This window comes from Triturus cristatus, chromosome 5_1 (assembly GCF_964204655.1).
Source record: "Triturus cristatus chromosome 5_1, aTriCri1.1, whole genome shotgun sequence".
Classification (NCBI taxonomy): Eukaryota; Metazoa; Chordata; class Amphibia; order Caudata; family Salamandridae; genus Triturus; species Triturus cristatus.
This window is the reverse complement of record NC_140587.1, coordinates 349,702,724-349,728,904: the sequence shown is the minus strand read 5'-3', so window position 1 is coordinate 349,728,904 and position 26,181 is coordinate 349,702,724. Positions and strand designations below refer to the sequence as shown.

Sequence of the window (26,181 nt, the reverse complement as noted above, 5' to 3'; positions counted from 1 at the left end):
GACTGTACTGAGTATAACACCTTATGCATACACATTATCAGTAGTGCACTATAGTAGATACTTATAGAATGCACACATAGCAAGATCAGTATGTAAACTGTACATAAATACCACTTATATTCACATCAGGGCATAGCATAACAAGCTCTGTAGCGAACAAGGTTAGCACAATAAATTCCTGCATGTGGGCACCGAAGTACCTGCATCTCTATTAGAGATGATACGGTAATCTTCCTTCACACGTAGGTGCCCAGGCCTCCTGCCTACCTAGGGCAGTGAATACTGTACTTTTGCCTGGTGCTGGGACAGCACCCACCATAGGAAGAGTTTCAGTAATGGCCCCTCGGAACCGGGACGGTCGTGACAAGGGTGTGGCCCCCGGTAGGTACCAATGCAGTAGGGGCCCACAATGCCTTTCTCCGTGGGGTAACCGTGTCGGGTAACCCTCTGCATGTGAATTACCAAGCAGCTGGCCTGAGTGTGCTGCTACCACTAAACCAGTACCTCTACCGGCCGAATGGGACCTCCTGCGGTCCTTGACCAGGTTACTGGCAATGCAGCCCCTCCGGCCGCGGGGTACGAGAAGTAAAGGGCCCCGGGAAAGGGAACCTCTGGTGGACCCTTCCACACAGAGTGGCACAATACGCGGCGGCAGGGAAGCAATCCCTACCACACACGCCGCCTTCTTTCAAGCAGCATCCCTTGCCTTTGTCTGCAATGAAAATGCCGGCCACGCGGGGGGCTAGCTCCTTTCCCCAGCACGGCCCTCCGGCAGTCTTCTCTTGGCTGTAAAACAGCTGAATTGAGCCAGCAAGGCTCTGTTTCCTCCGGCGTGCGACTGGGTCAGGCCCCTCTCTGATGGATTCAGGGACTCCCAGGCATGGGATTCCATTCTGTAGAGATGCTGCCTTGCAGCCCAGGGCCACGGCCCCAATAACTGGAAAAGATGTAGAGAGCACGACAAGGAGCGGGAGAGGGCTTACCTCGGCTAAGCTCTCCCCTCCACTGCTCAGGCCACAGAGGAGAGGGTGGCGCTGTCCATGCTGCAGGGCAAAAAACGCTCCTCTCCGGGTCAGCACCGCATAAGCCCAGTCTTGGGCAGCAGAATTAAAACGCTTTCACCCAACGGGTTCACAGCCCCTTTACTTACTGTCCAAATATCTTTGTTCTGGGGCACTTTAAAATACATTTACAAGTGCACAACACCCCACACTCACAGTGTAAACCCTGGCCCCAGACACACCACAGGGGGGCAGAGCCAGCATTGTGGAAGGCAGGCACAGCCCCATTCAGGTGCAGGTGCTACTCCTCCCACCACTCCAAATGCAGACCAGGCCTATTCAGGAGCACTGAGTTACCCAGGAAGGCAGGACACACTTCAACCCCCCTCAGAGACTGGCTGGAGTGAAAGCACATCCCATCTCCCCTTTCAGTCAGAACAAGACGGTCAATACACATTCAGGCAAGGTACAAAGACACATAGCACACAAAAATGCCCACTTTTAAAACTGGCATTACTAAAATAGTAATGATAAATCTGCTTTCACCAATAAGCAGGATTTATCACTACTATTGACTGATATGTAGTAAAAGGGGAGTTGGAGACGTGGAACCACTTTATATTCCACGTCACGGCGGCAGTACACTGCGCGTGCCGACCCTGCAATAGCAGAGGCCTGAGACAAGTTAGAAAGGCTACTTCGGTGGGTGGCGCAAGCAGCACTGCAATCCCCCAATAGCATTTAATTTGCAGGCCTTGGGTATACTGGATACCACTGTACAAGGGACTTACTGGTAAATTAAATATGCCAAACAGGTGTAGACCAATCTTACCAAGTTTAAAAGAGAGAGCACATGCACTTTAGCACTGATCAGCAATGATAAAGTGCCCAGAGTCCAAAAACCATCAACAACAGGTCATAAAAACTACAGGAGGAAGGCAAAAAGTTCTGGGATGATCCTGCAAAAAGGGCCAAGTCCAACAGCTTCATTCTTGACACAACATTCCTAGCTAGCTGGCCCACCAACATTAAGTACATCACACCCTGAACCAGGCAGCAGTCCTTCTGGTCACCTACCTGCAGCCCCGGATGCTACCTTGCATGCCAAAAAACAGTTTTCATGAGAGGGTGCAGCTGTCCCATCTCCCATCCAACTTTTCGATATAGGCCCGAATTTCACAATTTTCCACAATTGCATACATGTGAAAAAAGCCCCATACCTCTAGTCTGCATCAACAATCAATTGTTACAAGAGCTCGTTCAGAACAATGTTCATTCTTACATGTTTAATGAAAGCTGGGTTCTATTTTGAGATTCCATCATTTGATTGCAGCTCACACTCAATGATGGAAAAGAAAGCTTTAAACACTAATGACAAAAATAGTAGTGTATAAAGCGATTTAAACAGACTTCTTCATATGCAGAAGGCCAAATGCAACTTCATCCAAAAGAGAACCTGATACAACATTGAATAACAAAAGGAGGGACCCTATAATTCATCCTGAGAGTGGCATATTCATTATCCACCCTATTTACAGTATGCGGCAGACCAGTCATACTTTTGATGAAAGATTTTAAGCCCTGGTGTCTGTGGATGCAATTAAAGGCATAGAGAGAAGCAGGCTCTATTAGGCGGTGGATTATTAATTGGGGTGCATTGGAGGTCACCACAAAGAATAAAATCACAAACCTGTTAGGGTAAAACATAGTTTCAATAATTTAAACATGAGCTCAGCCCCCTGGTAGCTGTGGCAGAGAGCAGACAGACTAAACGTTTTTTTTGGTAGTAGCGAACCAGTTTAAATAAAGTCAAAACGCAAAACAATATCAATCTCACAACCAATTTAGAAAAAAAAGCAGTTTGTGACAAGAACGGCCCGTGCAGGTAAGAGCAGTGGGGCGGGATGGGGGGTATGCAACAGATGAAGAGGGAATATTAAATAAATAATACATTTTCCTCATCGTCCATGTCTGTCGAGTCCCCGCACGCACCCACCTTACAGCTCCACCGCTCTTACCTGCACAGGCAGCTCCTGGCTAATGACTAAAATTATACCAAAACTGTAAAAATCTAATGATGGGTACCGCCAATGGGAATTCTTAAAGATTTAATACAAAGAATGCCAAGAAAACCCAAAAGACAATCAGTAGTCACTGTTTGTGGTTAACTGGTGCCTAGGCACAATTTCAACCAAACTGCGATGCAGAGCAGGTAAACTATACCAAGCGGGTTAATCCCAGTCAAAGATTTTACCTTTTGACCCAGTCTACAAAATGAAAGTCAAAGACTTTGAGAGGGCAAAGTTGTAGGCTATAGCTGCAGAAGGTTTTGACGGTAAAAGCCCAAAGGGGGAGTAATTGAAATTTTGCAGCCACTAATGTCCTAGCATCATGCGGATACATTTCATGCCTTCGCCCAGACAAGAATTTTACCTTTTGACTTAGTCTATTTATGAAAATAAATGAAGGGCAAACCCAATATACCCTTGAGGGCTTGGGCAGATAAATTGTAAAGGTAAAAATGCCAACAAGGGATTTTGTTTCAAACAAAATCCCTTGCTGGCATTTTTACCTTTACAATTAGTCTATTTATGGCGCTAAAAATCCTCCAGCAGGGCAAGCCTGAAGCTGTATCTGAGGAAGTGACTTTGAAATCAGACATCTTTTCCTCGAGATCCAACTGACCCTTTGGAGGTCTGGGGAGTCCCAAAAAGTCTAACTTTTCGAACATTCTGGAGCAGCTCCTCTTGGTCACTTCTGAGGCTTTCAGAGACAGCACCTACTCTACAGTTGCTTCTTTACAGGTGGGTACTTTAGGAACAAGGAATCTTAGCATATTGTGCAAGTGGGAGCAAAATCAGCCCTTCCGGTCTCCATACAGGTCTCAAAAAAGGACTACAGTCCTTTTCCAGGGAATGTTCTGATCAGCTGTGTGTGCTATGCCACCTTTTTATTAGTTTTCACTAGCCAGTGTGGGTGTGACTCCTGGACACTCCATAACCAATGAGAAAAGAGATGCCAGGGGCAACCATTCCCACTTTTGCAGCACATCCTGTTTGCCTTACTACAGGCTATCCCACAGTATTCTATTCTGGGGCAAAGCTAACATGGCAGAGTCTTTCTGCCCCCTGAAGGCAGCTTTTATGCCAGCCATGGGCGAGCTTAGGGAAATGAGAAGTCCCCTCCTCCTCAATTACACAAAACTGGTTCTGGGACCAGCTCCCCCTCCCACTAGGCTGGTGACATACCGGCTACACAGTGCTTATATAAGAAAATACTCCCCTTCTCTACACTTAACTATGAGTGGGCAGGCTCACCATGGTCCCTGTCAATTTAATTAAGTTCCTGAACCCTCCCCAGCTGCCCTTCCTGAACTGATATGGCGTATATACCTCACATCCAGGTATTCCTGTGCAAAGGCCTAAGCCATTGTTTCTGCTCTGGAAATAGTTTTAACACATCAGTTTGGGGAAGCACTGGCAGTGTCATGTGCCAGCAGGTTAATGCTAATTAGCCTAATTCAGGCTCAGGCAGTTGAAGTATAACTTTTTGAAAGTCGCGTTTTCTAAATATTTAATAAAAATGTCATGTCACCAATTAATATGATTTTTAATAATTATTAACTGTGGTGGTTTTTAATCACCTCTGTATCTTATCCCAGTCCCAAAGGTAACAGGCTTAGGAAAGCATTCTGCACTTTATTTCTTCTCAGATGGCAGCTACAGCCTTTCATAGTAAAAAACTTTTTAGGGCTAGTCTCTGCAAGTACATGACAACATTAAATTCTTGCTTGTACCACTTTTAATCTATCTATCTATCTATCTATCTATCTATCTATCTATCTATCTATCTATCTATCTATCTATCTATCTATCTATCTATCTATCTATCTATCTATCTTTGCAACTCTATCTGACTGTCTGTTTGTCTTTGAGTCTATTTATTAGTCTTATCTGCTTGTATATTTATCTGCTTATCGACTTGTCTATTTACCTGACTGTTTATCTAGCTGACTGTCTAACTACCTGACTCTCTAACGGTCTATCAACCTGTCTCTCTCTGTCTACCTGTCTGTCTGTCTCGTCTATCTATACACTTACACACCCCTCTCTATACCTTATGATTGCAATCCTTTCTATCAATCTATTTATCTTTACAACTATCTCTATCCATGCAAACATTTATCTATCTATCTATGTGTATGCTACACTATTTATCTGTCTTTTCAACCCTCTCTGTTCATTTATCTTTTCAACCCTCTCTATTTTTCTTTTCACTTATCTCCATCTACTTTATAAAGTTCAATAAAAACTTTACAAAGAGCACTAGCAAAAGCAAGAGGCTGGTGGCCAATGCCAGAGCAATTGGCTTTTTTATGTCTGGTGTTAGCCATGACGTTTTAGTTTACCAAAATGATGTGTGTAACATGTTCGTTATATGGATTTTCAGCCAGACTTCATCCTTTAGTCTTTTGTTGTGTCATTTACATTTTATTTCCATCCTCTCCAGCATACATCAAAAGGCAATGGGTCAGCCCACTTCAGCCATTGTCTGACTTCACTAAGAGTTACGGCATGCGGTCCTCTCATAAGGAGTACCTTCTTACACTAAATAGCTACCTCCAGTGTCAGTGACAACTATGAAGACCAAAAAACATATCTCTGCTTATAGCCAATGTGTGTCTTTTTTAAGATTGATGAGGGCCACCAGGTCACCAACAATAAAAGTTTGCAAAAATCATGAATGAAAAAACTAAAAATTCCCAAAGTCAAAAGGCTAGCAGACAACGCCAGACCACATTGGCTTTACCAGTGTTTGTTTTAACTGTAATCTGTTCCCTCCTTCCAGGGTCTAACTGTCCATTTATCCTATTAGGTATGTCCCTAAGGGGCTGGAGACATTGAGGATGGGTTCTGCAGGCCATGGGGAGGCTGCTGTTTCCTCGGACTCTTTCTCACCTCCGCCAGGTCGGTTACAGCAGGCACCGCAGGCGCTTCAGGAGAGAGGGAAGAGAGGAGGAGAGGACAGAGAATGGATGGATGGAAATAGAGAGGCAAGGAAGGGAGCGGGGCTAGTCGGAACATTTTGGGCAGGTGTGCTTCTCCTTCCAACCATTTCCATTTCTCACACTGCTGCTAAGTCACAATACTGAAATGGAGCTCCTCACGCAACTTAGTAGAAAACAAATCAGTTTTTTTATTTTTTTTTAGCAATGAAACATTTGCACAAAGTATCACGTATTGCAAATATTCCCACACAGCATTTCCTCGTCTACATCTATCTTAAACCGAAAGGCTGCTTGCGGCCCTTTGAAGTGAAATCGCATAGAGAGGAAAATCGATGCTAAGTTGAACAAGTGCATGCGGCGGGAAGCTGAAAGGACGCATAATGTCAATGTAAAGCCACAAAAAAGTTTTACTATCTTTTATCATTACAAAGTTTGAACATCTAATAGGTATTTATATTTAGCGGTTTAATGATAATTTTATTTTGGACTAACACTGGTCTTTAGTGGCAACGAACCTGCTTACTAAAATGTGAAAGCGAAAACTGCTGTTTTCTGTTGCAATTGCATTCCAAATATGCCACATTTGCTCATCATGGGCATATCTCTTGAAACCCCTGCAGAAAACGCTTAATGTGTGCTTTTAAAAATTGTTCGAACCGGAATAAAGCTCAGAGCGTTCCTGCTGGCTCCGAAAATAAGTCTCGAGCGTGCCGCAACGTTTTATAGGATAAGTTACAAGAGACAAGTGTATTTTATAGCGAGCCTAGTAAACAGTTTTTCGACATGTCCTTGGACCATAAAAGCATCCCTCTTGGCAAAATAAAATAGTTGATAGTCATCTGTGATAGAGTGAAGCAATAAGTAAGTGGAATTAAGGGTTCAGTTCCATTTTCTCACCACCTCTCCCATTAGCAATGCGTAGGAAGCCCTTGTACCATGTGCCTAAGAAACATTTCTTCTGAAAAAAAATCATAATCAGTAAAGGAAAGGGTTGGTTGTTGTATTGTCAGGGTTCATTTAGCATGGTTTGCGGCATTACCCGTGTTTTAACATTCTTGGTTTGTTTAATACTGAGTGTCGCAGTATGTAGAAAGTAACATATGGACATATGGGAAATGGTCATGGAGCAATTAGAGTAGGAATCAACAATTTGCACCCTGGTGAGAACAGCAGTCATTCAAGTGCAGAGAACATGGCTCTCCTCACACCTCTCTAGGGCACACCAGCTTGTCCATGTAAGTACTGCCAGGCTGCATTGATTGCCTGCTGCCTGTATATCACCTCAAAGAACCATCACCTTTCTACCCACATTCATTTTCTGCACAGAAATCCTCAGTGACTTTTTTCAACCGAAGAACTAAAATTCAGAAGAATTATGGGGCATATCAGTAACAACCAGCGATGATTATCGCTAAGCGCACTTAGTGCTAGGATAATTATCGCCGGCTAGCTTGGACTTTTATCACTGAGATAGCGTGCTATTAGCAACGCTTATCTAAAAAGCGATAAAAATCCTAGCGCTAACTGCCAAACGTGATAATCTCACGAAGATTGGCGTTAGCTTGATGATAGGGCCTCACATACTTAGCCATGATATCCACAGGGGTTATCGCTACTTTTCTTGCCGCTATGCTTCATAGCGTGGGGCTTGATTATAGGAGAAATGTTGCATAGCGACATTTCTCCAGTCATGTCAGGTCAGGAACGCCCACTTTGCATCTCATTAGAGATGCAAAGCTGGGCGTTAAGAATCCGGGCGCTAATGCAAGGTTTCACGCGATAGCGTGACCTTGCTGATTAGGCGATAACATTATCGCCGCTTTTCGCCCGAAAACGGATGCAAAAGCGGCGATAATTTTATATCGCCTCGTTGCTGATATGCCCCCAAAATGCATAAACTAGGTCTGAGAAGTTCATCAACACAAGCTCTGGCTTACCTTTATCCAACCATGGATATCAAGTGGCTACTTCAAACTGAACACAACTAAAACTTAATTCTGAACACCAATTAGCAGACAATTTCCAATCCAAGCACAGTTTGCCAAAATGAAGCTGGCTGGTTTAATGCCCTGAACTCTGTATTCATGCTAAATTATTTGTTTTCACCATAAGAAGTTAGTTAACCCTCAAAATACACATCTGAAAGAATACCAAAAGAGCTTGGCACTAGCTCTCGAATACTCTTCCTGCCCAAATCAGAGTTCATAATTTCTGTTCAAGCCCTGGCCCTATCCCAACTTTATGGAAGCAGCACCTTTCTCGCTGGAGTCCAAGTACTCACTGGTATCTGTGACTCCATGATAGCATCACATTAAGGAATCCTGCACTCTTCTACCTAACTTGCCAATGTAGATGTTCATTCACACCCTGATGGAAATGTACCTGCTGAATTTATGAGCCTTTACCAACTAGAGCTGCTGCGGCATTACTTACAAATTAACAATGACCACCAAACAAGCCTAATAATGAAAACATATATCTCCACACCAGTTTGATGATACTTCTTGTTTTATTAAATACGTGTCCAGTACATCAGGCCCCATCCATCAGCAGTCGGAGCTCCAGTGCTTCTCAGCTCCAACTCCTCTTTACTTCAAAACATAACTTCTTATTTCGAGCATTACATTTCTAACTATTCCAGAACAGATCACAATGTACCACATAATACCTAGTACAGCATACCACACGTACCTTCTGTTGAATGTGGCCCTTTTTGCAGGGTTATCCGCAAATCTTTTGCATTCCTCCTGTATTTTTTCTGTTTATGTGGACTTTAGGACTCTGGGCATTTTACCTCTGCTGTTCAGTGCAAAAGTGCATGTGCTCTCTCCTTCAACCTTGGTATTCTTTATATGATTAGTCTACACCTGTTCAGCATATTTTATTTATATGTAAGTCCCATGTACAGTGGTATCCAATATACCCAGTACCTGTAAATTAAATGCTACTAGTGGGCCTGCAGCACTGCTTGTGACACCCATAGAAGTAGCCTTTCAAACCTGACTCAGGCCTCAGCCACTGCAGGGCCTGCATGCTCAGTTTACTGTCACATTGACTTGACTTGGCATTTGAAGTTGCTTGTCAAGCCTGAAACTCCCCTTTTTCTACATATAAGTCACCCCTAAGGTAGGCCCTAGGTAGCCTTATGGGCAGGGTGCTGTTTAGGTAAAAGGTAGGACATGTGCCTTGATTGTATGGCATGTCCTGGTAGTGACAAACAGCCTATTTGGTTTCTCACTGCTGTGAGGCCTGCTCCTCTCATCTGTTTACATTGGGAATTCCCTGATATGTTGTTTTATGATAATTTGTGATCTGGAAGGAGTAGTGTTGCCATGTTTGGTATGTTTGGAATAGTGGTGATAAATCCGGTTTATTGATGTATGTGGAGTTTTCGTTACTATTTTAGAAATGGCACTTTTAGAAAGTGGGCATTTCTATGTGCTTATGACTCTTTGTGCTTTGCAGCCTGACTCCAATTCAAGTCTAGAGTAGAGTGACACCTGGGCTTGTGCATACTTCCCAGTTGGCCATCACACAGGAAGGGTTGGGTGTAATGGAGTTGCATCTGCATTCATCTGCATACTGAATGGTCTTCCTGGGCTGGGGGAGTGAGGGGTGTTGACACTTTGCATTTGTATAGGTTGTGTGATGCCCTCACACAAAGGGCTCGGTTACCCCCTATTGATGTCTGGAGCCAGAGCTGGAATTGAATGGGGGTGTTGTGCACTTGTAAAGTTCTTTTGAAGTTACCTCCACATCAAAGATATTTTGAGAACAGGGTCTGTGACCCCATATTTTTTGACACTGCGTGGGACATGTGACCAGAAGCTGCTGGCTCTACATTCTGCACTTTGCCAGGAGGAACTGCTGGGCTGTCAGGAGAAACCACCACTAGGATCTTGCTCTGTTGTGCTGACCTGCTAAGAAGGACTGCCTCTTCACCTACAAAGGACACTGTTTGCTGGATTGATGCCTGCGCTCCTGCTTTATTGCCCCCAATGATCTCCCAAGGCTTGGTGGCCTGCATTGTGTTATTGAACACTTAGCATGTGGTGAGCGCTACATTTGGCACTTATCCAAGTCCGGGAAAAACAGCGAATTTTGAGCGCTATATGCCCTTGTCTTGATGTGTGGTGCAATGAAGCCCTGGCATCTGTGTATCTAGGGATTTCCCTGAAAATACCATAATCACCATAGTAGGAATGCATATGTTCTTGTTGCCTATAGTTGGGGGACAATTTGCCATAAAGTTTATAATAGAAGCACAAGGACACTGTATCTCTGGGATCCCTGCAGTGTTGGGTGATATTTGGGGATTTACGGCTCTACTGCTACACAATACTGCAGTACCCGCAAAGTATTTATGGCTGTTGTCATGGTGATTCATATGCTTTCTTGCTTTAGCTATTACATGCTGGTTTTTATGCCCTGAATGTATGGATATATGTTATTTTGATCCTTATACTGTCAGGGTAACGAATATTATTTCAGGAGTTGCATTTACATGTACAGTGATGGTGTTTTTCATGACGTTTTGCTGATATGTGCAACATATAAGTCTTTATCTTATTGCACTAACTGTGATGTTTTGACAATTGCCAAGTTGGCAAAGTGATCATTGGTTTATGTGGTTTTGGTCTATGTTTATATGCAATAAAGAAACATATATTTGTTTTATATAATACTGTGTGGAGTCTCTTTTTGTGGTGTGATTTGTGTGTCACTGGTGTGTGTGTTGCGCAAACGATTTACACATTGCCCCTGGGATAACCCTGACTGCTCTGCCAAGCTACCAAGGGGATGAGCAGGAGTTATCTTGACTGTGTAGCTCCTTTACCCTGCCCAGAGTGGTGGCTTCTGCCTGGCTTAGGTGCATACCTTAGCCAACCAGACACCCCATTTCTAACACCTACACAAGTATTCATGGCCTCTTCATGCTTAAACGCAAGAACTGTAATAAAGAAGACACCAGTAGATAAGCACGATCATTGTACGTGCTCTCGGTCTGGAACACAATTGCTTTGCATATCAGACTCTCTACTTATGATCTGCAACTTTGGAAACAACAAACTACAAATACATCTTCTAAACAAGCATCTCATCTATCAAAAAAGAAGCAAACGTTCATCAGACCTATAGAATAAAAACAAAGACTATGACCTTAATTCTTTCTTCGCATAGTATGACATTCTGGAGGGGTTACACTCCAATTTCCATTAATCTATAGATGTGCATGAGTTTTAAGTATAAACACAAACATACATATACAACAGACCAAATAGGATGATCAGCAGGTGTTGTAGCTGCCATAGATAAGTCTAATATGACTTAGAAAATAGACACTCCTATAGACACAGCGAATAATGTGTTCACACAATAATAAACATTTCTGCCCTGTATAAAATAAACCACTACTGCCTTCTAAAGAAAACAAATGGAACACACTGCACAGTCTGCTAGTATCAATGAATGACCCACAGAAGAAACCCCAGCTCTCCTCCTACCCCATATACTCAAACAAGTGGAGTGGCAAATGCTAAGCTGCCTGCTCATAGAAGAGACACAGCTGGTCCCTGCGGTGCTGAAATGCATCTATCTTTGTAATTGCATCTGACATACATGACTAGAAATATTTTACACAGTTATTTTAAAAAAACGTGATATTATTCAAAGGATACTCAAAGCAAAACACGTATGAAACAAGGGCGAGCATAGGGGCACACTTACAGCAAGGATCTATAGAACTAAAACGAGTGGGACAGACGTACAGAAAAGTAGCCTTCTACTTTTGCCAGAAAAAAGGATGCACGGAACCAGAGAAACGCGGTAAACCCCAAATCAAGAATACATTCACCAGTATTGAGAGGTCTAGTGGAAGAACACACCCCACTGCCTTAACCGCAACATCTCAGTGAGAGGCCCAAGCCTGGCATGAACCATGCCACAGAAATCAGCAGCACCATTGGGCGAACAAGGGTATTCCTGGCCACGGGGACTTCACCAATCCACTACATTATTGTGTGCACCGTGAAAAAGCCGCTTCAGGAAAGGTTGAGACATTCTCCTCTAGAGGACATGACAGAAGAGAACGGTCTGTGTGAAGCACAGAAAATGATATCACTACAGCCCATGCTCCGAAACCCTAGACAGCATACAAGATAAGGCAAGCACTATGTGAGTGTAGTTATGTTGTTAGTACAGGGACACAATGCATATATGACAATGACCATCATAAAATTGCCATAGCTATACTTTGTGGTCTGATTCGAAAAGCAACAAAAAGTTATGCCAAGGATATTCACTGATAGCTTACTATGCTGATGGGCGCCTGGGAAAGCCATGCACATCTTTGTAGGTTCAGTGCACACCTTTGTGGAGTTTTGACTGCTAGGCGTTATTGTAATTTAAATTACACAGTCATAATTTCTGACATATCCGAACTTTGCACTATGTGAAATTTTGAAAATGTTGCATTAATCTATTTTAGGCAATTTATGTACAAGGGAGACAGGTTTACAAAGAAAAGGTCCTGCTGCAAGACACTTGCTCCTAGAAGCAAGCTCCTGTCATGTATCATGAGTGTAGTTTTTAGATTAAATACCCTTTTGTGTGAAAAAGTCATGCAACATACTAGCAAATCATGTTTCATGCTGAAAGCATAATAGTGTGCACATTTGCAAATGTTCTAAAATTATTTGCAATATTTCATGGAAAGATTAGTCAATTTGCACCACGTATTCTCATGTTTGTTTCCCAAATAGCTTCATTATATATTTGATTTCCTAAATTGAATGCTTTCAATTGCATAATTGATGTAGACATCCATAATCATAAGCAGTGATTTAACCATGAAATCAGGTATTTGGTCTGCACAGAGTTTTAAGTGTGCGCCCTTTGTAACGATGCCAGCATCTAGAATCTGTAAATCCATCTCATCTAAACTGTTTAGGGTGTGGGGCATGAGCAGTATCAGGGTTGAGCATTGTTGGACTGTAATCCATGCAAATCAATTTATTTCCCCAACCTTTACAAACTTTGCAAGTGTGCTGCACTGTATAGCAAACATACAATGTTTGAAAAGTTTAACATGTGTCTTAGCATACTATTTACGATTGCTATTGTACCCTTCCAGTACAAACCCTATGGTGGACATCAGTATGGTGCAAACGTGTGTGAGTCTGTACCTAGCCACTCTAAAAAAGCACGAGTGTTGAGGAAGAGAGGGAGAGTGCCATATCTATGTGGGCTTGGTGCTGTCCTTCTGTCTTCTTTAAGTGCAGCACAATAACTTGTTTCTGTGCAAAACGTCGCTAGATTTCAGTTAATCTCCCCTTTTGTTTGGAAGCTCTGCCGGACAGGATTTATTTGGGTAATGGAGGTGATCTAAAGAAATATTCGGAAATACATCTTCTGAGGAAACGTCCTGTTTGGGTGCCTCTTTTAACAACACTAAGCACTGAAAGGCTACAGATTTCAAGGAACTACAGGGAGATGGTGACCAGAGATGTCTTCAACATACTGAATTGGGTTTGAAAAGAGCCAGTTCTGATGGTCTTGATTCTAAATTACTGCACCATTGGGTTTTGATTAACCTTCCTCTACTCTTTTGAATATTCACCTATGCAGCAACATTTGGATCAAGCTGTGTACCAATTTAGCAAAGCCTGCTACTAAACTGACATTAACCCAGGGCCTAAGGATGTTCATTCTTGTGATTGAATGTTTCAAATCATAGCTACTTCTAATTACTAAATGTCTTTGAACTGCACGTTTGCCATATTTGAGAGGGAGCGGAGTGTTGGCTTGACCAACATCAAAATTTGACTTCGCCTTGCCAAGATTTGCATCACAGGTAGATCCACAAAAAATGCAGCTACTTTGACTCCTTCCCAAATAGCACCCCTATGTAGACAAGTCTGAAATTTGGCCCCTCCAATCTGAAAATGTAAAAGCTTGTAAATTGGGATCACAGCTATTTTAAGCAGACTTGATTTGATGCTGGCATATCAGGCTTCAGAAGTAGGTTCTACTGACCGTAACATGTTCTATTGGACAAAGTCTGCATGTTAGAAAGCCCAATCCAATATTTACATAAAACAATTCAATCTAGGTCCTATGATATTTTTGGGGTCTCTGCATAGTCTATTGCTTAACTCCTTACAAGATTTGCCACTCTTGCTTTGATGGATAATTTTACATTTTGTTTTCCATTAAGAAGTTTGGACTCCTTGTATAATTTGCCTTATTCTTCATTTCTGGCTTGTATAGATATTGTTTTTATCATAACATCGTTTGAGGTTTTGAAGTACTTTACTTGTATCTATTGTTGTTTTGCTGTATTGCTGCTCATAAGAGCTCATGCATTTTGTCTGATGGTATGGTCTACCCATGAAGATGCAACAGAAAAATCTTAGAAAAGCGTGCTTGTTAGAAATTGGGTTTCTGGATGGCAGAGGTATGCACACTGTGCAAGCAGGAACCGAGTCAGGGTAAGTCGGTAACACACTCTAAATCAACCTGTGCTCACCCTCTGGCAGAGTAAAGTTTAATGGTGGAAGTCAGTCCATGACAAATATGATCTTGCAGAAGTTAATGTTTTTGTTTATTGCACTTGTTTGAGGTAAACTTGGAACTAGATGTAAAGCAGTGCTGTATATATTCTCTCACATATAGTGCATCACGCTTTCCATTTCCATTGTACTCTTCTATGAGGACCGCTCTTGGAAGTACAATGCAACATGTTTTCCATCTCCATTTTAGTGACAGAGTCATCATGCTTCACTAAGTGGCAATGTGTAAAGTATTTGTACACACAACACACAATGAAAGCACCACAAAAGGACTCCACATCAGTTTGGAAGAATAGCTAATATTTGTATGAGTAAAACAAGAGTAAAAGGAAAACAATCTGATAAGAAGAAGTCAAGATATTATGTTTTTAAAGAACAAACTGTTTTGTAGTGCTTGAAAAAGAATAGTACCAACCAGGACTATCTGGTCGCGCCGTGGGCCGCTGAACAGTACCTTGGACGTGTTGAAGTTGAGAACGATGCATGGAGCAAAGGAGGCATTGCATTGCTTTTGATTATCGCAGATGAGGTGATGCATTGGTGCCGAGCTGCGTAAAGTGGACGATGCGTCGAGAGTCAAGATACAATGAACAGGGCGATGCGCTGTTATCGTACCATTATTCTGCAGGTGAGGTACAAGGCGATGAACTGGCACCGAGCCATGCAATGTCAGAGGTGTGGTGGAAACAGGGGATGATGCATCTAACTGTTGGCGATGCAGTGTCTGCGAATCATGCAGCAGAAGATGTGTCAGTTTCGGAAATGAGCCGGTTCCGATTGGCACAATGTCAATGATGCGTCGATTTTCTGGGTTTCAGCAATGAAAGCTCTCTTCCAAGGACCCAGGACTGGATTGGCACTACTTGACAGAGCAGGATTCAGAGCAGACAGAGTCCAGGTCAGTGGGGGCTCCTCCGCTAAGGCAGAGGAGTGTCGCCCCACTACTTTTTTTGAGGTGAAACAAAGGGAAAATAAAAATAATTTATATTCTCCTGCTTCTGCAGCTTTGCGTGAGGGCGCAGGGGGGGAGGTGTAGGCAGCACACTCCTAAGTGTGCAATGACCGCTTGACCAGCTCTCTCGGGCCGCCCAAAACAGTCTTGCGCACTTTGCATGTTCTCCATGCAGGCTGCATTACAGTCTACGTGTAGAACAAGCCCAGGCCTCCAGTCAGCTTCTGAGTGCCGAAATGCAGCGCTCAGATCAATCACAACGTTGCTAAGGCATCGTTATAATTGGTGGACTAGGAGCCTGTGTTTGCTTTCTTTTTAGGCCGATCGAGGAAGGGCTAAGGAGGAGAGATGCCGCGAGAAGGTTCGTTTTTTAAAATTCATTTGTATACCTGCTTCCCACCGTGTCCTCCCCCCTCCCTCCCCCTAACTCCAAACCGTGCCGGCCGTCGCTGGTCCAGGTGCCGGATGCAGGCTGCAGGGTGAAGTCTTTGATATCTCTGAGATGTCAGAAACAGGAGGCAAGCCAAAAAGCACTTGGGGATAGTTCCGGAATATAGAGATGCAGGTCCAGTCCTTCTGACTCCCAGGAAAGAGGTAGCAGGCAGCATGCCAGTGCAGCAAAGCAGTTCAGCAAAGTGGCAGTCCTTCCTGACACCACAGCAGTACTTCTTCCTGGTAAAATGTCCTCAGTTCCAGAAGTGTTCTCCTTTGGTGGTCTTAGAGGTCCCGTATTTATACCCAGGTGGGACTTTGAAGTAGGTAGTCTTCAAAGAGATTCCTTTGATGTGCACAAAACCCTACCTTTCATGCCCTGAAACTCCAGTGTGTGCAACACTAGGGCAGGTGTTGGAATAGTAAATCATACTATTCCTTAGTCTAGAACGCCATCTAGCGCAAGTCGTTGTGTAATGACTTCCGTTAAAATGGCACTGTGTGGTAACAACGCCGTAGTTGTAACGATCACGTTGTGATGGTATTGCGGTGTAAAAACCGCATAGTAAAGGTTGTTTCCCTAAAATAGGTGGAGGCTCTGCTGGGACGCTAGATGAAGTATATTATATAACATAGTTATTATATACATATACAATTCTTTAGTTACTCTCCTGTCCGACAAAAACCATTTGGCAATTAGGGTTTTTGAAGAGAGAAGCTAAGAATAGAAAAGAAAGAAAATATTAAATGATATATATGAAATTAAAAAATATGCCTTGGCACTGGAGTCCTATAAATATCAAAGCTGAACAATTGGGAGAGCTAATGTGTTGCTATGCCATAAAAAAAACAGTCACTCATAAATGCTGATAAGTAATATCCAGTGGTAGCAGCTGCTACCCCAGACTTGGCATTTTGCACACCTGGCACCTGCCTTGCTACCCATGTCCTCAGAAGACACAAAGAAAGCACCACAAAAAATAGGCACAGAAGCCCCTGGTTACTGTTGGTTACACTCCTTTGACTTTCTGCACCATTTAGCGGCAATTCTTAGGTTTGGTGATGGTCTAAGGGTGGAACATGGTGTCAACACTGGCAACAGTTGCTTAGTAATATGCTTAATAATAAATTAACCAACTCTTATTTGTTTCAGAAACAGCGTACGTGTGGCCACTCTCAATGTGAAAAATACAAAGTCCTTCTATTCATCCTCGAAAATACATCTGCAGAACAGCTAGGTAGTATATTTGCAAATTGGGATCAACTCCATTAGTGGGTTCGTTGGTCGATATTGGATGCAGAAAATCTAACGAAGCAATCTTTGAATCTCAAATATGCTTAAATTGTGGTGTGAATTCTAGTCGCACAGCAAACATTACACTTAAGGAATGGGGAAGATTAGAAACTTGTCAGCATGGGCCATTGTTTTCCAATGTTTGAATAGGGTATATGCAAAGCAGTCACCATGGGTGATTCTAAGTGCTGCATATTTTGGTGAGCAACCGAGGTGTGTAAAGTTTTTTATAGATCACAATTGCAAGGCTACCCGTAATTTTTGTTTTCTGCTCTTCATAGACGTAGACCCTGGCATAATCTTCCTCTGCAAACTGTTAAGATCTCTTTATTTCAGCCATTTCTATTTAATTATCTTTATTTGGGAAACATTAAAATAAATGCGTACTTGAAATATGGTAATAATGGCGAGCATAGAGCGCAATGGCATGACTGACAAAACTTAGCAAAAACGAAATTCCCATCTGTGTCAAGTTCACTAACTTACAATAGTTTGCACTGAACCAGAATCTGCACACATTCATTGAGTGTCATGACTAGTTTATTTGGATAAGTATATTTTATTGTAAAGAATGCAAGAAAAGACCTGCTTTTAATTGCACTTATTTTTAAAACATTAAAAAAGAATAATACTGATATATCAACTGCTTTCCAAACGTATAACACTCATATTCATATAATACATTTAAAATGGAATAAATCAGTTAAAACAATATATCAATCCTTTAACTCAAGTGATGCTATCATCAAAGAACAGTGTGTCACACTGTTCTTTGATTATAACATCACTTGATTGGAAAACAATGGCCCATGCTGACAAGTTTCTAATCAGCCCCTTCCCTATTGTTTTAACTGATTTATTTCATTTTAAATGTATTATATGAATATGAGTATTATATATTTGGAAAGCAGTTGATGAAAAATTTGACCGACAGATTTACCGTTTTTTTGACGTTATTAATGGAATAAATGTATTGACATATTGATGTATTTACCTCAGTTGTAATAAATTTTATGTGAGTAACAATTATGTGTAATGGGTTTATGAAAAGTTGTGACTATAGACATATTCAATGTCATATCAGTATGATGATTTTTAAATGTTTTAAAAATAAGTGCAATTAAAAGCAGGTATTTTCTTGCACTGTATACAATAAAATATACTTATCCAAATAAGCTGGTTGTGACACTTAATGGTTGAGTGCAGATTCTGGTTCAGTGCAAACTATTGGGAGTTAGTGAACTTGATACAGAAGGGAATTTCGTTTTTGGTAAGTGTTACCTACCCGGTCCCTTTTGGTCTTACTGTGGTAAACTGTCTAATTTTTGGAAATGACTGGATAACTACAACCACCAGGGTTCATGATACCAATATCATTGGCAAAATACATTGGCTACCCAGGCATCTAAGTAGCACTATTAAACAACCACATTGTGGAATTAGGCCATCAACAGAAGCAATGTCACATGAAGGCATTATCATGAGGTAGGACAAGTAAGCTGTGAACATACATTCTCTAATCAGTGAGGTCCCCAAGCACTTTCTCAGCCATTCTAGTGTTACACATATGTAAGGCTTGGATTTCTTCCCATTACAACATTCTTCCACCCTCCTTCTAACTTTGCCTCCTGCCTACAGATCCAACTAAGGCTACTCATCATTTCACTCAAAAACAGGCTAAATGCTTCGGCTTCTTTCTAATCTTGCACTACTCTGAGTTAGGGGATATACTCCACAGTTTGATCGTAGTCACCAAACCCTGCTTCCAGCTCATGATCACTCTCCAGTACCAGTTTCCCCCAGGGTATTGCCAAAGAAGGTGGAACAATGTGTTTTTCGAGCACTACACATTAAACAGTCAGGGTTGCTGCCAAATCAACCCCATGCATCACGGCCGAGCTCAATATTTTGTCCGAGTGGTAGTTGGCATTTAAAATCGATGTGCAATTTTCTCTTAAGCTAAATTTAAAACCATCTCGCTTGTGGCACTGAAATCAAGCATACCTTGGTGCTCTTTATCTTGAAAAAGCTGAAAAGGGTCATGAAATTCCTTATGTTCATGTCAAATCCACATGAGGAGATCATCACGACCTATGTGTAGTAACTGTAATATTACTGAGAATTATGGAACGTTTACAAAAGCAGTCAATGTGCTCTGCAGGTCCACTCAGCATCTGGACCCTGTTTGTTGGGGGATGGTCTTCTGAAGGCCTGAGATACAGTCAGTCTCGATTATACGTATTGCAATAAATCACCAAATCCTGAATCAATTAGGATCAAAAATGAATTTCCTTACAGAGCCTACTGCAACAAGTTTTAAATCATTCTTTTAAAAACAAATACTGCCTTTTAAACCAAACCGTTCATGATATATCAAAAATGTTCAAGTGTTTTCCTTTAAGATATATATGTATACCAGCTCATCTGGATCTGGGTGTCACATTCGAATGCTGTTCCATTTTTTTTCGAAAACGGTGATGAAAATGTGTATTTTAAATATTAACTGAGCAAGCACTCTGTGGTTCTGTTCCTCCTGTACCTCTTGCACCGCAAGATATGTTACCTTGACAAGCTGGGACTGGAGCATCCCACGCATAGTACCCATAGGGAAACTTCCTGCAGACCGCGCTGCCTTTTCCAATCAGCCGGAAGCCTCGATCACAAGCCCAGCGCACCATGCTGTTGAGGTGGCCACCAGTTTGGCTGATGATGAAGCCGTGAGGCGGTGATTCTGGAGTACTGCAGTAGAGAGCTAACAAAAACAGACAAGGTAAATCTCTACGTCACTAACTGAAAGCAAAAGCAAGAAAGTCAAAGCTGCGGTACAAACTTAGTGGACAGTAAAATTACCTTAACGCCCAGATGGCTTCAATATTGAAAACATATTTTGTAACACAAATGAACATTTACCACATTCATCGCATAACTCATTCCAAAATAAATGTTTGTGACCATGGACAAATGGGTTCATTTGTAAAGATTTGCAAAGTTTGCAACTCTAAAAGTTTGCACTCATCTCAATTCAATGCAAAACAAAACATACATCAAAATAATTGCACAGTTTAGGGGAAAAGTAAGGTAACGAGCAAGAACCCCAGAGTCCGGTAGCCAACCAGGATGTATATAGCAACCTAGAGCACATCCGGCCTGTCACAGACCATGAGTTTTGGTAGATCTGGCTAGACAACCAGCCAACTGCGCTTTCACAACATCTCATTGGCGTTTTCTTAGGGCCAATATCCGATTGCGGGGATGGGGGAGAGGTTGCGGAGGATCACTGGATGTCCGTGGACACCAACCGTCTTTGAGGATGATTCTTCGACGTCCCTCCTCTGGACTTCGAGTCACTCAGGGAGACAGGTCGACAACTCCCCTCAGTACAACAAGGCACCACAACATGACTATTCTTTTATCCGCCACCAGCCGGAACGTAGACACAAAGGGGCAGATTTATGTGGGACTTGCGCCCCTTTTACGCCGCCGTTGCGTCACTTTTGTGACGCAGCGGTGGTGTAAACCCTGCGCCACGTTGCGCCCGATTGACATCGTGATGCATCTGTGGAGATGCGTCACGGTGTAAAGCCCTGCGCCACGTGAAACCTGCGTCAGGTTTCATGTGGGCGTTGCGACACAGGGGGGGCGTTCCGTCGCAGGAACGCCCCTGAAAAGTGACTCAGTGAAATCTATAAGATTTCACTGAGTCACTTTCTCAACGCTGATGCGTCAAAACCCTGCGGCGTAAGGCTTGACGCACCATGTTAGGGATAGGGTAGGTTGGAACAGTGCTGGAGTTGCGTCGCGCTTGCGACACAACTTCAGCACTGCGCCAACCTTACGCCAGCAGATACGTCACGCATCTGCTTGTCCTTGCGACACGATGCACCGCATTGTAAATGCGGCGCATCTGCGGTGGCGCAAGGGCAAACTTGCGTGACGCATCTTCCCTGGCGCATCCATGCTGATTTGCAGGGATGCGCCAGGGAACATAAATCTGCCCCAATGGACCACTGGGGGCTGCCCCCTTAAGACTTGCAAGGCAGGGATTAGAATTTAGGGTCTTCCACTAAGGGCTCACCCATAAGTGATGTGGAATATTGAAGGATCCCAAAGGTATGATAAAGTATAACCTACCTGCCTTCCAAGATTAAATATGTTTAGAATCTCATTATCTTGAAAGACACTTGTTTTTTACATTGTAAACTAACAGCAATCAAATGTCCACTTCTACAGGTTACACCTGTGCACTGAGGTATAGAGAAACAGATCACCTGTGCATGTCCATTTGTTATCAAAATAAAAAATAAAAAAAGGCAGTGAGAAAACTGAAAGCTAAAGACAATTATTTACCGTCTTCTTTGCTCTAAAAATGCATCTGCCAAAGGGCGGCATTCGTGGGTTTTCGGTGTGCGCACAGAAGACGAAAGAAATGCTAATGTGCTACAATCTTTGAAATTATGTTTTATGACAGTTCTCCTTTTGATTTTAACATTGCCCACAGTAATTTAAAGCCATTCCTATAAAAATGTGTGTTCAAAACTTCAGGCTCGGCAAACACTGCAATCTTCTGTGGCCTGCCACAACACATTTGAATCATGTCTTTCCTATCCGCACTTCTTGACTCGTTTCAGTGTCGGGGAAGTCTCTGGAGGAACACTGACTACAGAGAACAGTGAGGAGATTTCAGTCACCAGGGAAACCAGTTCTTTGTCAGCAATCACATCTGCCTCTCGTCTTCCTGGCACTCTGAGTGCCATAATAAAGATAACATGCTGGAGACAGAAGAGTCTCATAAATATACAAAGTAAACAAATAAAAATACAAGGAGAATCGGTGTGTTCATTGCAATTAAACATTTTAACAAGGCGCAACTGTGATTCAAATGAACTGCTTCTCAAATGTGCGGGATACAAATACATTTAATAGCATGATACAATTTTAATTGAGAGCCATCTGTAAAATTCTCAAAGATATGACGTTTATGCCACTACATTATTGACAGTTTTATTAAAGTAAGAATTGAATTAAACATCAGCTCTACCAAATAACTACTTTTGAGTTCAATTTCTTGATGACAGGGTTTGTCTGTGGGATACTGTATTAAATCAGGGGTGTGACTCAAGGCAGGCAGGTGGAACTGGCTGTGGCAGGACTCTCAAAAGCGCCTCCCGACTGACAGGGTGCACACACTGAACAAAGGTCCTACAGGCCAGCTTCATGGGAGCACTTTCTCTGAGGGAGTTCTTCGTAGGGGGGCTGTTTGAGGATGCGCTCATCTGACATTCTGACAACATGCCCAGCCCATCTGGCGTGGACGTTCCTCAGCAGTGTATGAATTGACAGCAGACTGGCTGTGGAAAGAACTTCAGTATCCAGCACTTTGTCCTGCCATCTGATCCTCAGAAGCTTGTATGGACAGGACATGCAGAAGTGAATGAGCTGTGGTGCATGACTCCGGTGACAGTCCATGTTCACAGGAGTGCCGCAGGGTTGGAAGCACTGCTGCTCTGCAGACCTTCAACTCCAATGGTAGGCTGATCCCTCAACGCTGATCCCTCAACGCTGATCCCTCAACGCTCCCAAACTCTGGCTTTTGCAATTCTGCAGTTTACTTCAGCATCGATTGACAGTGCTCAGGAAAAAGTACATTCTAGGTGCGTGAAGTGGTCTAATGCCTGCAGTCTCTGCCTATTTACAGTGATGGGTGGTTTTGTGTAGGGGCGTAGGAAGCTGGCTGGCTCAGAACCCCAGCAATGCTGATGGTGAGACCAAAATTGCAGAATGCAAATGAAAACTGGTCCCATCCTGGCGTGCATTTCTGGCTCTGTACTAGCATTCAGAGCACAATCATCGCAAAGAGAAAATCTCCCAGGACAGTTTCTTTCACCGTGGTGACGGCACGCAGTCGCATAAAATTAAATAGTTTCCCATCAGTTCTGTACTTCAGGCCTAGTCCTCCAGGGCAGTGCTGGAAGGCATCAGTCAGAGTGGCCGAAAATATGCTGAACAGCACGAGTGCCAGAACAAACCTTTGTTTGATGATGTTGGTGACTGGAAAGGCCTTAGATGTTTCACCGTCATGCAGGACATGCACCGTCATACTGTCATGAGGTTGCCGTACCATTAGTAGGAATCTGTCAGGACAGATACATTTCAACATGATCCTCCACAGTCCCTGGTGACTGACAGAGTCAAACGCATTTGTGAGGTTCACAAACGTTGTATAGAGTTCGCGATTCTGCTCTTGACACTTCTCCTGGAGTTGACGCGCAGTGAAGAATATGTCAATGGTTTCACGTCCTTTGTGGAAGCGACACTGCATTTCTGGCAGTAAGCCCTGCTCTAGGTGGGTGATCAGATGGTTGAACAGAACTCATGAAATAACTTTCCCCGCTGTTGACAGCAGAGAGTTTTAATAGTGGCTGTTGCATACTTGGTGATTGCCCTTCCTCTTATAGGGGTGTATGCTAGACACTTCTCTCTGTTCCTGTGTGAATGGATCCTTGCTTCCAGAAGAACTAAAACAGTGTGTTTCCATTGCAGCACAGGATCACAAACTTTGTAAACTTCTGCTGCTATAGCATTTGACCCTGGGGATTTGCCACCTGACAGCTAATCGATGGCTTTCTTCACATCATCCTCTTCTGGTGGAGCATCCATAGAGTCAAAGAATGCAACATGAGGCCTCCTGTCAATGGCCACATTCTTGATGGCTGAGGAGTGGTTAATAACTTCTTAAAAATATTCAGCCCATCCCCAGGAGGATTTGTCGCTTTTCTGTAAGGAGGGTAGTGCCATCTGAACTCAAAAGGGGAAAACTTCCAGAAGACTGTGGTCCTTATAGGTTGTTGAGAGCTTCACCGCTTAGAATTGTCCTTTCTGCATATGCGTGTATCACATCTCCTTTGGTGCTAAGCCACGAGTCTTGCATTTTGGGCTATTTGTTTTCTACTGTTATGGGAGAGTTGATGAAGGTGGCCTTTTTTGCCACTGAGGTTGGGTCGTTCTGTTGGGCGTGATGCAGGCAGCACTTTTCAGCAAGTAAATCCCATATTTCCACATCAATTTTGTCAAACCAATCTTGATGCCTGTGTGTGAAGGGCCCTAATAACTTCTATACAGCTGTGTGGACAGTGTTGAGGAATCGCTATCAGTCATTCTCAACGTCATCCTCAAGATGAAAATCAACAAGCTCCTTCTTAGGTATTTCACTAGATTTTCTTTGATGCTGCTGTTCTTCAGCTTCAATGCATTGATCCTTTTGAGGGTCTCACAGCCTTGAGGTTGTCTCTTTGGCATGATACATATTTTCATTTTTGAATCTATGAGCCTGTGATCCGTCCAACAGTCAGCGCGCATATAGCCATTGTCATCTTGACATCCCACCTGTCCCTTCTCTTGATGATGACATCGTAGATTAGATTTCAGTGCTTGGAGCGGAAATGCATCCACGAAGTCCTGCTGTGATTAGGGAGACAGATCATGTTCTGCACAGGTTTTCAGGAGTATCAGGCTATTGCTATTACACCTGCCTACTCTATGTTCCCTAATGACTCCTTCCCAGGCTGTGGCATCACATCTGATTCTTGCGTTAAAATCACCAATCAGATTATGCTGGTCTGTGCCATGCATTGATGATAGCAGGGCATCTTATTCTTCATAGAATTTCTCCTAAACATCCTCAGGGTTGGTTACACACTAAACAAAAGCCCCACTGGGAAGGCAATTACCTAAATACACCTTGGACTCACAGTGCGAAAGCCACCATTATAGGTTTTCCCACCAACAAGCTCTAAACTATAAAGGCATAACACCCCACCTAATGGTCTCAACACTATATGAAACAGTGCATTAATAATTGTCAGGGCTAATAGCTTTATCCAGGTGTCACTGTAGAAAATTTGCCTTTCTTGCAGGTTCATCTGAGATTTTTTGCCTTTTTAATGAGCCCTAGTTTTGTTGGCTGTAGAACTCTGGGCTCTTTAACCTTGCTATTCAGTAGTAAAGTGCTTGTTTTCTGCCTGTTAAACATGGTAAAATTGGTATACACCTGATGGGCACCTTTAATTTACTTTAAGTCGCTAGTATATGGTACCACATGTACCCCGTCCTGCAAATTAAGTGCTACTAGTAGGCTGACACTGCAGCCTAGGTGTGCAGTTTTTAACTGCCATTTTGACCTGGCAAAACAACCCTTTTGTCAGGCATAATCATCTATTGTGTTACTTCTAAGTCACCCCCTAAGGTAGGTCCTAAATGCCCACAGGACATGGTGCATGCTATTTAAAAAGTAGGACATTTATATTTCATGTTTTATATGCCATATGCTAACACTGGGTTACACTACTACCTTTGATAAGTGCTACAATCAGTTTGTGGTAGCCAGATAAATTGTATAAAGTTTATTTTAATAGTAATGGAAGTCCAACTTAATGGTGTTTTATATTACTAACCTAGAAATCACACTTTAATAAAGTTTTAATTTCCTGCCTAAAACCAAGTGGATTTCATGCCAGTGTCCAGCTGTCACCTGATCCCTGATAGCCTCCCTGTGGTGAGATGTGTACGGTCTCAGACAGTGGACAAAGGGTCCCGGGAATTAGAAGGGGGACACCTCCCTAGATAAGATGGCATGGGCAGGTATGTCCAACCCCTTCCTGAGCTTCAAATGATTTCTACCATGTCACTGGAAGTTGCATCTCACCCCTACACCTGGTTCCCTTTTGTCTCTCTTGTCAGGCTGGCACCAAACCTAGTGGGGGTAGAGGAACAAACCAGAACCTGTTTAGGGGGTGGACAAATGTGAAATCCAAAAAGCTCTTCTAAGAACACTCCTAGACTAGTGGAGAATCAGTAGAGGGACTGTCATGCTGTCCGTAGAACCAGAATAAAGAATGAACCTGCTTTCCTCAGGACACCTGAAGTGA

The 26,181-nt window shown here is 42.8% G+C and overlaps 1 protein-coding gene across 1 annotated transcript in view; it reads right to left on the bottom strand.

Annotated features, from left to right (window-relative positions):
- The window catches only part of CSMD3 (CUB and Sushi multiple domains 3), a 2,836,509-nt gene that overhangs the window by 366,577 nt on the left and 2,443,751 nt on the right, over positions 1-26,181 (bottom strand). Inside the window, exon 49 of the mRNA XM_085605076.1 lies at positions 19,821-20,009. Within this exon, the coding sequence (XP_085461202.1) occupies positions 19,821-20,009 (189 nt within the window). The remainder of the gene's footprint in view (positions 1-19,820; positions 20,010-26,181) is intronic.